The sequence below is a fragment of the Rousettus aegyptiacus genome, unplaced genomic scaffold (assembly GCF_014176215.1).
Source record: "Rousettus aegyptiacus isolate mRouAeg1 unplaced genomic scaffold, mRouAeg1.p scaffold_m13_p_5, whole genome shotgun sequence".
Taxonomy (NCBI): Eukaryota; Metazoa; Chordata; class Mammalia; order Chiroptera; family Pteropodidae; genus Rousettus; species Rousettus aegyptiacus.
Window position 1 is genome coordinate 15432810 of NW_023416308.1, and position 14241 is coordinate 15447050.

Consider the following 14241-nt stretch of genomic DNA (forward strand, 5'->3'; position numbering starts at 1 on the left):
CGGAAGTTCCTCAAGTTCCTTAAAACTTCTCCCTTTCCTTAGCCCCGCCTCCTCTTCCTATTTGGGGGGTCCAGGACCCACTCAAGCATTTCAAAATCTCAGGATTAAAACAAGCCTTTAAGGACCCTGAAAGTGAATTTCCTTCGAACGCCTAAGCCCCTGTTACAAGAATCTGGACAGGAGGTTGTCCCATCTGTGTGAAAACCTTTAAGGGCACAGAACTAGCCTCCTCCAAGGAGGCCCATTTCCCTGTGGCAGTACCAGCTAGTAAGTTCTTTGTTATGAAATGGAATCTGTTCTCTGTAATTTTCAGCCATTGATCCTGATTCGTGTCATTTTTGGTCTCTTTATCTCCAGCCTAAACATCCCCAGTTCCTCTTTTCTTCAAAAAGCAGAAGAAAACCTGCCACTCTACCCTGTAAGCAATGAGGAAGCAGAGAAATGCACTCCCTTCCCTTCCCGTGTACCAGGCAGCCCCTCCAATCCCCTCCATGGCCAGAGCTGAAAAGTCAGCAAGACTTGGTGGCGATTTGGGCCTGGGAGATGACAGAGACTAGAGAAGCCCAGGCCTGCCTATGCATCTGATCATCACTTCTACTGGTCAGTATGAATAAGCCAGACGTGCATGAGACACGGGAAAAGTGAGCACAGAACGTGTGACACAGAGGAAACTGAGTGAGTCTCCCAGAGGACCCTCTGCTCTCAGGTGAAGGGATGCAAAAGTCGAGTTTCTCAGACCACTTAGCCAAGGACTGCTCAGTCAATATGGTGAGGCAATGAGGACAGACTGGGCAAATCATTATAAAGCAATTAGGAAATAAAAAAAGAAGTTACTCAGATTTGACCACAGTATTAAAAACTGGGGCACTTTCTCAAGCAAATGAGGCCCAAGCAGCTTATTTTCCCTCTGTGCATGCAGGAATAGGAACAGAGCCACCATGTTTGGCCACTATTAGTGACTCATTATTCACTGTGTGTTCATTTCCTCAAGTGGCATGTACTAACTGCACGCTGTCATATGTAAGTCATCATGCCATGAGTGCCACGTTAAACAGGACGGACTTGGTCTGGGCCCCCTACCTGGAGCCCAGCCCTGCATAGTTACTGACACTGTTCTATGCTTCTGTGGGAACCTCTTAGCTATCCTGCGAGGAAGGCAGGGAAATGATCCTTAGCCCCATCAAACAGGGCCTGGTAGGGACTGAGTGGCCCAGTCTCCCAGTTATAATGGACTTGGGACTCCCAGCTTCCACAGCCTCTGTGGTTAGACCATCCCCACTGCCCAGGTGCATAAGTTTGGCAATTCTGAATCTCACCTGCTGTCACTGGGGTTTGCAGAGGTGAAGCCCTGTTCCCCTGAGTTCTGGGAGTTCCCAAAGGTCTGGCTGTTGCCTCGATCCATGGATTGGCCTGTGTTTACCCCCAAACTGGTGCCGTCCAACACTGGGATGGCTGTCTGGTCCACAGATACCTGTAGGAGATTTAAAAATTAACACACAAACACACACACGCATTTTTTTAAGGCTATTTACATCCAGGGTCCTTTCCGTCCTCTCTCACTTCCAGTCCCACTGGTCCCTGATGGAATAGCTAGAGGAGTCTAGGGACCACTGACAGCCTTGTGTGCATGACTTTCTATCAGAGCAACAGGAGACCACTGTTCACAGTAAATCTCCAGGACCAGAGAAACGGCTGCAGCTCTTGACTTGAACAATAAGATTTACACTAAAGAAAATCATCAATTTTAAGTAAAGAAGTCAAAATCATTTCTTATGATGAGATTGGGAGGAGAGAGAGAAAACACAGAGACAAACGGGTATTACGGCAGGCACCCTACATTTACATTGGCTCATGCTTTCTGACTCCACCTCCTTTCCTGCGTCTGTCAGTGGTACAATCAGCCTTTCAACTGCCCAGGCTCAAACCTCAGGGAGCATTGGATAGCTCCCTTCTCTAGCTTCACTCCAAAGAGAAGCCCCATCCTGTGGCCTTCCCTCTGCCAACTCATATGTCTTTCCAAGTCATGCCCTTTCTACCACTTGTACACTCAGAGGGCTATACAAGTCTCCTGACTCCCCTGACTACAGCCTCTCCTCTGAAAACCCTATCTGCAAGTTATCTCCATTTTCATCTCCCCAAAGGACAGTTCCAATCCCATTACTGTTACTCTGAAACCTTTCAAGTCTCACCATGAGGACGGTCCTACACAAATAGCCCCAACCCGTGACCCCACCGCACTGTCACTTATGTATACATATCTAGCTAAAGCAAACCCTGCACGTTTAGTTCTGTCTATGTACCTGGCCACCGTAAGATCCCCTTCCCCACAACCACGGGCTAAAAACCCATCATTTTCCAAGGGCCATTTCAAATGCTGCTCTCTTAGTAAAATGTTTCCTAAATCACTCCACCCCGACCCCCAAACGGAAGCCATCTTGCTCTCCACTTTGGACCTCTATGACCTTCCCCTGGTAGCTGCTGGATTTTGGTGTTGTATCTGTCTCATTCCTTTTAAATGTCCTGGAGAGCAGGATTATGACCTGCTCACCTTGAAAGGCTGTACCCCACAGCAAATATCTGGAAAGAATGATAAAATTGTGAGAGCATTTCTGGAAAAATATAAGACTCCTAGTCTCTCTTACATGGGACTAGGAGCGCTTGGGTACTTCCAGAATGGAGCCTTATATTATCAGATATTTTGTTGTATGATGTAAAAATCACTCCTTCTAACAGGGTGTCTCAACCTCGACACTACCGCCATTTAGAGATAAATGAGTCTGTTATGCGGAGGGGCGCTGTCTTGTGTAGGATATAGAGCAGCATCCCTAGCTTCCACACACCAGATGCCAGTGACAGTCCCCTCACTATCTCCCTCATCCCAGTTGTGACAAATAAAAATGTCTTAAGATATTACCAAATATCCCTTGAGAGGCAACATTGCCCCTGGTTCTGAAGGAACCCTTTTGCCTATAGCAGGCTCAATAATTTGCAAAAAAAAAAAAAAAAAAAAAAAAAAAAGAACTACATAGACTCTGCCATGGAGAAATGTGATAAGAGGCAGCTTGCAATTACCAATCACCATCTGTCTCCAACCAGCAAGACTTAGGAACAGGTAGTGCACGCTAATTTTAAATTAAAATAAACTAATTGAAGGAGACTAGACACAGCTCTTAGGGACATAAGAGTGGCTCTTACGTGCTGCCTTCTACATGCCTATAATGGGGTTATCTTTCTTTCATCTACTGCACCCTGAGAGCTGCCCCACTGGCCTAAACTGCAGGATATTACCAAAAGTTACGTGATTCCTACTGTTTTATCTTAGCGATGTGGTTAGGGAGTTATCCTCTACATCAGAAATTGGCAAACTTTTTTTTTTTTTTTTGCAAACATTTTTTGTAAAGGACCAGATAGTAAATATTTTAGGCTTTGTGAGCCAGAAGGCCTGTTGCAACAACTCAAGTCTGCACGAAAAAGCACAAAAGCAGCTATAGACAATGTAAATGAATGGACATGGCTCTGTTCTGATAAAACTTTATTTATAAAAGCAGGTGGTAGGCCAGATTTGCCCCAGTTTCCTGACCCCTGCTCTCTATCACACAATGTCCATCTTTTAAGAGGCTGCATAGAAAGGCATTTTGCTCAGATTTTAATACCAGGAAAAGTGATGCTTCTCTCGAGCAACTGCTTTGTCTTTATCTTATGACCACTATGAATCCTGCAACAGATGTTTCCCACTTTTTTTTGGAAACCTAGAAGTTTAGGGCTGAATTTCGATCTAGGTACTTTATAAGACCTCACATTATGTCTTACTTTTTCATTTCTTGTATTTCCCCTGAATGTGAAAATCTAGTCACATTTTTTATTCTGGAGGTTGCTTTTACTTCCATAATCCACCTGAAATAACTTTTTGGAATAAGACCAGTAGAAAGCGAAAAGACAAGGAAGGCTGGATGGACAGAATGGCAGTCTTCTCACACAGAGGCCTGGAAAGAGCCAAGTGGAGGGAGGTGCTTGGCTAGAATGCATTTCATTTTAGGAACTTCATCCAAAATCTTCCTCAGAGAGGATTCTATTTAACCTAAGCAGATATTCCCCCCTGCCAGGAGGTGAAGTTTAATCTCTCCCTCCTCTTTTGAGTGGGCTAGATTTAGTGACTTGCTTCTAAAGAATAGAATATAGAAAGGGAAAAATAATAACTTCATAGTGGAGACAGCTGGCAAATACTACATCACTACGTGATGAAGATTTATGTCACTGGTGATATGTGAATCTTGCGCATCCCGATATGAAGTGATGAGAGGCATACTTTACCTCCGTGGTATTCTTTCCAAAAACCCGTAACTCCAGTCTAACCATAAGAAAAACATCAGATCAACCTAGATTTAGAGACATTCTATGGTATATTTGGCCAGGAGTTCTCAAGACTATCAAGGCCATAAAAATACAAGGAGAAACTGTCACAGACAAGAAGAGACTGGGGAGACATGACCACTAAATGCAATGTGGGGCCCCAGATTAGATTCTGGAACAGCAAAAGGACATTAATAGGAAAACTGGTGAAATTCAAACAAAGTCTGGCATTTAGTTAAACAAACAAACCCTCACCAGCAACACCAATCACCAGTCTCCTCCCACCTTCCCACACACCCAAAGCTGTGGGAGATGGTGAGGGAGGAGGCTCCGCCAGGGATGCCTCTGAGATTAGCAGCAACCATAACAGGCGCGCCCCCACAGGCCTCCAACCTGTCATGCTGGAGGACAATCAACCACCAGGAAGCCAGATCTGCCAGCCCAGCTCTCCCACTGTGCATTGAGGCTCATAAGTAAACGGTAAAAGCACTTGTGACAGAATCCCATATACCCTTTAGAGCTGAAGAGCTTGGGAATAACTCCCAGCCAGATAGCCAGGATGTTTTCCAAGGTTTATAATATCGGGGAAGGAAGGAATATCATTCCAAATCAAAGCCCTCTCCACTGCCCTCATGGAGCTTACCATTTGGAGGTGGAGAGGGAAAAAAGACATTAAATAAGTAATGTCCATAAAGCATATTCACCCCTTGTCTCCCTAGGCGTGTGGCACAGCCCTACAGCCAGCAGGTGCTCAGGATGTGCAATCTCAATTGAACTGAATTTTCTCCCCAAGTACAGCCTTCCTCCTTCTGTCCATCCTAACTCCTTATTCTGAATGGGTTACTCATATGTTTCTATCTTACATCATTCCAAAAAAAGGAGATTAAGCTACAATAAACAGACAAACAATGAGATAAAATAAATACACAAGAAAATCCTGTAAACAAGGGTAGAAAAAGTGTGGGGGAAAAAAAAGAGAGAAAAAATGCTTCGGAAAAGTGTGAAATTCTAAAGTCATAAGTACTCTAACAATAACATTTTCGATGTCTAGAGCTGTGCCATCCAATACAGTAGCTACTAGCTGCATGTGGCAATTTAAATATAATTAAAATAAAATGTAAAATTCGGTTCCTCAGTGCACCAGCCACTTGACAAATGCTCACTGGCCATGTGTGACTTGTGGTGACGGTGTAAATAGAGAACATTTCCACTTCGGCAGAAAGTTCAACTGGATGACACGGTTCCACAGCAAAGGCTGCAGACGAAATGTGTGTCCGGGGCCGGTAAGTATATATTGGCACAGCTGGCTAAGTATTAAAAATATAAAAGGAAAAGCCACAAGCTGCTTTGTGGTTGTGGGAAAGGAATCCAGGCCTGATGTCTAGCTTATTTTACAATACAAGATAGAAATCTGGATTTTTGTACAAAATCTCCTGACTTTGAAATATTTCCAACCAATTCAAAAATTTTAAAAACACAGCAAGGCCGAACATGTTTTCAGGAGCTGGGAATGGAGCGATCAGCCTTCAGGTGACCCACCATGCTCCTTGAGGAAGTCTTGCATGTAGACACCTCTGATAAGTACCCAATTGGTGGGGTAGGTTTTAGATTAGGGCAAAGGTTGATTAGTATGTCCCTGGGGTCCGCTGGGGGGACTGAGCCCCTAGGAACATGAACCTTTCAATTCATGTCTCTGAAGAGAGAAAACAGGTCAAAAGGTGAAAAGTCCACTTTGGGTCACATCACTTCTGACTCCCCAGAAAACTCCCTCTGTGCTCCCATGAGCACGCTGGAAACTGCTGCCCTGACAGTCATGGCCCCAAAGTGCATTCTGCACAATGTTGGGGGTCTGTGGTAGCATCTTTGGGGCCATCGTGGGGTATGAGTGCTGGGGACTGTGAGCCTTCTTTACCCAGCCCTCCCTATAAACTTAAGCCAGATGGTTCCATGTTTATTGGGTATATAGCTCAGGGTTTAGTGTAAATTATCAAAAAAAGGTGTTCCACTGCTTAAACAAACTTTTTATGTCCATCTCCTACATCGGCATCTCCAAGGCAGTATTTACTGAGTCCCTCTTAAGTGACTGCTAGATGCTGAAGAATCGGCAGTGAGCAACACACATGGCAGCTGCCCTCTCAGCACTTACAGTCACATGGAGAAGATGCGCATTAACCTCAGTCATACAAACACAAAAGCAGGACGATGAGACGTGCTGAAAGGACAAGCACTGGCACTGTACGAGTTCAAGAAGCGAGATCTGCCTAGATGAGTAGGAATTAACTAGGTGTGATCAGGGGGACAGCATGTGGCAAGGCATGGCAGCAGGAAACCTGTTGTCTACAGTGGTCTAGAGAAAGGCCTGTGTCGCTGGAGTGCAAGAGTGAGGACGAGCATGGTGGGAGATGAGGCTGGAAATGGAAGCAGGGCCTCGATCATGTAGGACTTTTGGGCCATCATAAGGATTTTGGCCTTTATCGTAAAGGAAAGAAAGCCATGTACCACGGACTGAATGTGTGCCTCCCCTGCCAATTCCTATGTTGATGTCCTAATCCCCTAGTGTGATGGTACTTGGAGGTGCAACCTTCGGGAGGTAGTTAGGTCTAGATGAGGTCATGCAGATGAAGCTGCCATGATGATGAGTGTCCTCGTAGGAAGAGACCAGAGCTTGCTCATGCGCACTCTCTCCCTCTCTGCCATGTGAGGATATAGTGGGAAGGTGGCCATCTGCAAGTCAGAAGAGGGCCCTTACCAGGAAGTGAATGTGTTGGTATCTTGATCTTGGACTTCTCAGCTTCCAGAACTGTGAGAAGTCATGTGTTGTTTAAGCCGCCCAGCCTATAGTATTTTGCTATAGCATTCCGAGTTAATTAATATACCATGGAAAGGTTTAATCAGGGCTGACACAATCAGATTTTCATTTCAAAAGGTCAATCCTGGGGGCAGGCTAGGGAACAGACTGGAGAGGGCCAAGATGGAAGCAGGGAGACCGCGCCAGAGGCTGCTGGAGGATCAGGGTGAGAAATGGTCACTTGTACTAGGGGGTGGGGGGTGGGGGGTGGAGGCGGTGGTGACAGACGGGATGGAGAGAAGTAGATGACTCCAGACACATTTACCAAGGAGACATGCTGGACTGAGTTGCTGAAAGTCAAGCATCCTTGAGAGAGTAATTCTGGGGTGTAAGGGGATAGGGGAGAGGAAGAGACCTTAACACTGTAGCAGGAGCCTGTCCCCCTGACCACAAGGTTCCTTCAGGCTCCAAACTGAACACAAAAGACATCATGAGGCTGACTTCTGAGGAAAATCCTGTAACTGTTTCTCATGCCCTCCAAATTCTTTTGTAAGTCTGTGATGATAAAAATCAATGGAGAGGAAAACTAAGTAACTCTGGTTATCAGACAGAAAGCGACACATTATCATTAGAATGATAAACTGGTAGCACAAAGAGCCATTTCCCAAACCTGGTGCACAGCTCTGATACCAGCTCTGTGCAATGCTGTCTATTTTAATTTTACAGGAACTTCCTTTCCTTAGCAGAATCAAAGTCTGGGGTAATGTCTCACTCCCCTTGGCCAACAGGAACCTCTTCTTAGCAGAGAGCTGCACTGAGGGGCAGAAATCGCAGGCTACACCTTTGTGATTCAGCCAGAGCTAGAGGACTTACTCTCCAAGGTCCAATAGGGTCATCCTAGAATTTCAGAGATAAAAGGCGTAGGATAGGTCACCTAGTCTAAGTGCATTTTTACACACACACTGAAGAGAAAAGAGCTGCCTGGCTCACTTGAGCTCATTCGCTAGTTTGTACCCTGCCTGATCCTTCCTCCCTCTCTCCCCTCCCCTTTTTTCTCTCCCTCTCCCACATGCAGATAAATGTATGGAGAATCTACTATATGTCAGGGTCCCTGGGCTAGCCACAAAGATGCCTCATCCCCTTTTGCTCTTATAGTAACTTTACATAAGCAGAACATGTTTATTAGTCACATTGTACAGAAGAGAAACCCAAGGTACAGAAAGCTTAGTGCGGTTGCTGAAAGGCTCACAGCCAGTCCGTGGAGTCATAGGCAGCTTGACGCCAGAGCCTGCATGGGCAGTCTTAACAAGTAGCCCCATTATCTTGAGGAGCTCACTGCACACTCTTCGCTTTTTGGGGTGGAGAGTAGAGCAGGAATTGGGAGTAGGCACTAATAAACAAATGTGCAAAATGTACAGTGAAATTTGGCACTGCAGTAATCCTCATGCAAACTAGTATTGCACTGTGTGGCCAGCACATACCACACACCACGCCAGCAGCCTTACACATATCATTCACGCCTCATGCATTACTAGAAGTGTCTTACTTACTTTCTAAATACATGGGGTTTTTCTAGTCATCTTTGTGTCACTGACACATAACTTAATTGTATATATGTTCTATGCGAGTTCATTCCCTTGAAATTTGTTGAGAAACAGAAATTATTTCTAATCCTCAAACAACCCTACGAGGAAATTATTTTTATTTCCTTTTATGAAAGAGAAAACTGAGGTTCAGGAGGTTAATTAACATGCCTAAAGCAGCTCCCTGGAATGGTGCTGAAGTCAAGATCTGAAAGGAGCTGACCCCCTTCACTCTCCAAACTGTGTTAGAAAGCAAACAAAGCAAATTTTATGTTATGTATATTTTAATACAATAAATAAAACAAAAATAAACAAAGCATAACTTAATTTTGTGTAAGTATAAAGAGCTCCCTTACTAATATGAGTATGAGTATAGATAATTTTAATTGTTTATCTTCTTAACAACACACCTGGTGGGTAATATAAACTTTATTCATGTGCCTCTCCTAACATCCATCTCTATTTGCTATTTCCAATTACGCTAACTTGTCCGCTTTTGTTATACTGGCAAATTCACCATGTGAAACTATGTGGACTATTTTAGGATTTATAAAACAATTCTTTTCTTCCAGCTCTGTTGATTTTTCTTATGTTAAATTCTAATCTAAATCCAAAACTTGCCCTTGAACCTGCAAGTCCCATTCCCCTTAGCCTGCCTTGCTCTGCATGAACCCTCGTAACCCTTTCAAATCTCTGCAACTAAGCCAATTTCATATACTTAAGGGTCATGATAAAGGGCAGGGAGCCTAGTTTCTCTTCACCTAGGACCTGTCAGAATGGTAGTTACAGAGTGGGGAGGAGGGGGGTCATGAGTTAAGCCTGCTGGTCCTAGATTAACCCAACACACCTTCTTTGTCCCTCAATTTCTCCATTTGTAAAACTGCAATAAAACTACTTAACTCATAAGTTATGCTGTGAAGATGAAATGAGATAATACTACGTGCTTGGCAGAGAGTAAATGAAGAATGTTAGGGCGTGCAAGGCCCTTGGAGATCTGGTCCAAACTCTTTTATTTGACAGATGAGTTAAGTGAAGTCCAGAGGCTGGATGAGCTGCCCAGGGTCACATACCACTAGCCTCTGACAAAGCACATGCCTATTAGTAAATGTTTGCTCTGTTTTTCACTTCTTGCCACATTGTTAAAAATTTATCTTGTTTGTACTGAGAAGAAAAAACTAAGCATTCATTCATTAAGTAAGCATATTTCATGTTGCTTATATGACATGGACAAAAACACCTAAAAGTGAAGATGCGGCCACATGGCAGAGAATCAGTGGCAATATGTGAAACGAACAGGCAGAGATAGGAAACACTGAGTCAACATTGGTGAGATCACTTGTTCCCTGACATTAATCATTTCCATCCCGCTTTGAAGCCGCCAAATCTATGAATGGGAATGCACACTTCTGGGACCAAATTCAGTTTCACCTGCCCTTGAAACTCAGCTGCAGTCCAACTCCATCTGTTCAGAGCCGAGCAGAAGGCTTCTGCTGACAGGACAGGCATGCATGGGCTGCAGAGTTTAACTGACCTGAGGGTAGAAGGCAGATGATGCTGTGCGCGGGCTGCGGACAAACTCCATAAAAAAGGACCCATCCTGAAGTCAGAAGAGGATGCAGCGGCGGCAGCAGCAGGTTCAAGGGAGTGAAGGAACAGAATGTGGACCAGTGGTGAACCATAGGGGGAAGGAGAGGGGTATGAAAGAAAAAAATAAAAATAAAAACAAGGAGGGAAGGAGAGAAACAAGGGAATATGAAGGGAATGGTGGGGGGGAGGCGGAGGGTGGGGTGGGGGGAAGCGAAAGATATTGCCTTCCACCCAGGAAGGCAATATCCAAATTCAGAGTATTAGCAGGAACTCACACCTTCTTGGGCAGAATATCCCATCCATGTGGAAGCAAGCACCTGGGTTAGAAGGGACATCCAAGCTCCTTCAGGTCTCCTCAGAGCCTGTCTTGGATGCCTGCACCCTCCCACATAGCTCTGAACTTCCTTGGGACCTAAGCCAAGAAGTAGAGAACAGGCCAAAGGGCAGCTTGCAGAAAGTTGCAGGTGACAGGCTTCAGTGGTCAGCTGAGTTACCAGCAGCCCACTTGGAGAGATACACAGAGGCTTGAGGTTCTCAATTCTGCCTGTTACTAAACATGGCAGCCAGATGGGAGGAGGATTCAGTGCAGGAAAACTTCTTGCTGAATTCTCTAAGCAAACAGGGGATCAGAAGCAGCAATACCTTCTCCTCCACTGGTTGTGTAACAAAATCACCGAGAAGCTGCGATGTCAGATACATACATACTGGGGCGGGCGGGTTCCCTGAAGCTATCTTCCCCTCCCCACCCTGTTCTTGTGGAGTTCAAGTTGCCATGAATTTGAAACAAAAATGAAATAGAGGACATTTCCAAAGACCCTTCCTTCTTTCTTTCTTAAGGTCAAGTGTCCTTCTGTCCCTTTAAAATCTTTTTACTTTTTATGCATTTACTATTATTACCACTGAAATTTGGAAAAAAGCACTGATAAAACTGAAGGTCTGTTTTCCTACAACCTTTCTTCAATTCTAAAATTAGAATCACTGAAATATTTGGCTGTTCATTTAAATCAATACTGCTGCTATTTTCCACAAACTACTACGAACTCAAGTAACAAACCACAGAAATGTGGTGGTAGAGATGCAAATTCAGGTACCCCTCCACACGTCCCAAACAAAGAATCTGACTAGAGACATTGTTGGGCATTTCTGAATATGCCAGCTGGGCTCTTCACTTTGGCCATCTCATAACACCTTTGCTTCTCCTTGACCACATGAAATCTACATCCGGCAGGACCCATGGCCATCCATGTAGATTTCAGTGTTCAGTTTCAACTGGGAGATTAGGAGAGCGTTCTAAATAGTAATCTAATATTTGGTTGTTGGCACATCTTAACCTAACACCTGTGCTCTAAAATTTCTCTACTTTTCAGTTCTGTCCCTGGCACTGTAGCTAATACTCAAAGATGGCAATAGGCAGAGGTCAAAGCTAATGGACGACACACAAGATACTCATGTGCTCTCATTGTTCCATCTATGTCCTTTCTTTGCCAGAACATATAGGAGTGAAGGTGCTGATACTGCTGAAATTTATGTACACATGAGGGAGGACAGGTGAGAAGCCTCTTCCATGACCAAGAGATCATTCCTTGTGCACAGACTATCCTTGGGACTGCACCTAATGTCACTGCCTGAAGCTAGGTCAGTGAACTACAGCTTAATGGCCAAATCCAGCCCTTGGTTTATTATAGCCTATGAGATAAGAGTAGTTTTTAAAATTTTTAACGGTTATGGAAGTACCTACGCAAAAGCCTTGATCTTGCCTCTTGGCCCACAAAGCCCATATTTATCAAGATTTGCCAACCTCTGATCTCTATATTATATAAGCTGCCTGTAGCCTGTTACACTTTTTCTCAGATTTTAATCCCTCCATTCTAATAGTCTAATTCTAGTAATTTATCCTAAAGAAATAATCGAAGATGTGGTCAAATCATTATATGCAAAGATGTTATTTGCAGTATTATTTACAATTGATACATTATAGCATAATAATAATAATTTATGGATTATCAAAAATTTTTAAAAATCATACATCATCTACATTTTGAACAAAAAATTTTCTAAGTTATAAAGTCTTTTCACATGATATAATACTATATATTTTAATTCTTAAAATCATGCTTTTGAAAAATACTTAATGACATCAGTGGGGAAATGTTCATGATATGGAAGTAAAATAAACACATGAGTAGATACACTATTTGGCCACAGCTCTGAAAAGAAAATACATCTATTAAATTTCCTTCATTTCCTAGTGATAGGGACCAGATATAAGAACATACCGTCAGCTCATCCTACCATGTCAGAATGATCTCAGATTCTGAATTTCCCAGAGGGTTGATAGAGCCAAGGCTATGGGTCTTAAAAGACACAAAAAGCCTGACCTACGGAGTTTTCGGCCCCTCTGCTCTACTTGCTATTCCATATAGAGGCTCAAAAACTCAGGTTTTGGTTTTTTCCCCACAGGATGTTCTTGTTTGACTATATTTCTCAGGATTCTAAGCATTACCAAAGAGTGAGCTCTCTGGTCCTGGACTTTTGTTTGAAGGGAGTTAAAAAAAAGAAAAAAAAGAGCATGCTTCAGTAGCTTTCTCCCTCTCCCCACCCCCTACCTTCCCTGGGAGAGCCAAAGATGCAACTAAAGGAAAACCAGATGGCCAATTTCAAAGCTCAAGCCGGATCCTGGGCCTTGACCAATACTGTTTGGCCTGACTGCTGTATATCTGCACTTAGCTAACAGTTTGCTTCCTTACAGCTGTGAATAGGAAAGTTCCTTAATAATAGGAATGCTTAAAAGGGCTCAGGGTAGAATTCACCCAAATCTTCAGCACATTCGAGGCTATCCATTCTATCCTCCACACTGGGTCTCAGAATACGTTCCCTGCTGGAGTGGCCTCCTTTACCTTTCGTGGGCTGTCCACGTAGGTGGGAGTCATGGTAACGCTGCTGCTCTCGCCTGGCTGGGCAGAGCTCTTGCCGCCATGCACAGCTGCCTGCTGTTCTCCCAGGCACCTGAAAGAAGGAAACACACACGACCGTGGCTTGCTCAGAGTCTCCTGGTGAAGGACCCCCGTTAGCCAAGATGCAATGAGGGCAGGTCTGCTGCTGTCAACACTTCTGCTTTGTTTCTCCTTCAGGCCCTACATGACACCCTTAATTTCATTCATTGCCTGAACAATCACCAGCCCTCCACAGTAAATCGGAAAACAGCCCAATTTTAAAAGCATCTTGGCAGCACCTGGTGCCTACATATAACTTTGAAAAGGCAAGTGACACGGTGTGAGTGACTCCATCCATGAACATCATTTTTTTTAATCCTCTGAGAAAGAAGCGCATTCTAAAATTAGGGCTGCATTAACATGTGGCATAAACTTAATGGGGGGAAATGTGTTGACTCTCTACACACTTTGAAGGTTTACATGTTAATATTGCAGACATACATACTTACATCCCTCCTCTCCCCACTAAAAAAACCCCAGACATATCTAACAGACATGATCTCATAACAGAAGACAATTGTGGTTTTCTTATGACATCTCATCTCATCCTGGTTCTGGTGTACATATTATTTTCCTAATTTATTCCATACTAAAATTTACTATGAACTATTATAACTTAAATCCTCCCCCAAATTAGTTTTAAAATATCACTGAAATTTTATTTGGTTTCAGAAGGCTCTCATTATAGTCTTAAACACTTCATTATTATTGCAACATACACTTCTTGTGGTGGACACTATAAGGTGCCACCCAGATTCCTCTGCTGTGGCCTTGTTGCCATAGTAGCTGGATGTGTTGTCCAGTTGGCTCAGCTGTCAGCCCCTTCAGGGATAGCCCCAGCTGCAGAGCAGCCTCATGCAAGCTCTTGCCCCTCCCCGGGCTGCGAGCAGATAATGAATGATCAGTGAGGGGGTGGAAAGGCCTGGCTATGTTGGTCCAA

General features: G+C 44.0%; 1 protein-coding gene across 8 annotated transcripts in view; it reads right to left on the minus strand.

Annotated features, from left to right (window-relative positions):
- The window catches only part of DEPDC5 (DEP domain containing 5, GATOR1 subcomplex subunit), a 106950-nt gene that overhangs the window by 22618 nt on the left and 70091 nt on the right, over positions 1-14241 (minus strand). For 7 of the 8 annotated variants that reach the window (XM_016129548.2, XM_016129549.2, XM_016129553.2 and 4 more), the window contains 2 exons: positions 13206-13314; positions 1317-1471 (listed from right to left, as the gene is read on the minus strand). In XM_016129548.2, coding sequence (XP_015985034.2) covers positions 1317-1471; positions 13206-13314 — 264 coding nt within the window. Of the gene's footprint in view, positions 1-1316; positions 1472-10252; positions 10319-13205; positions 13315-14241 lie in introns of all 8 variants that reach the window. The other variant, XM_016129555.2, reaches the window with a different exon arrangement.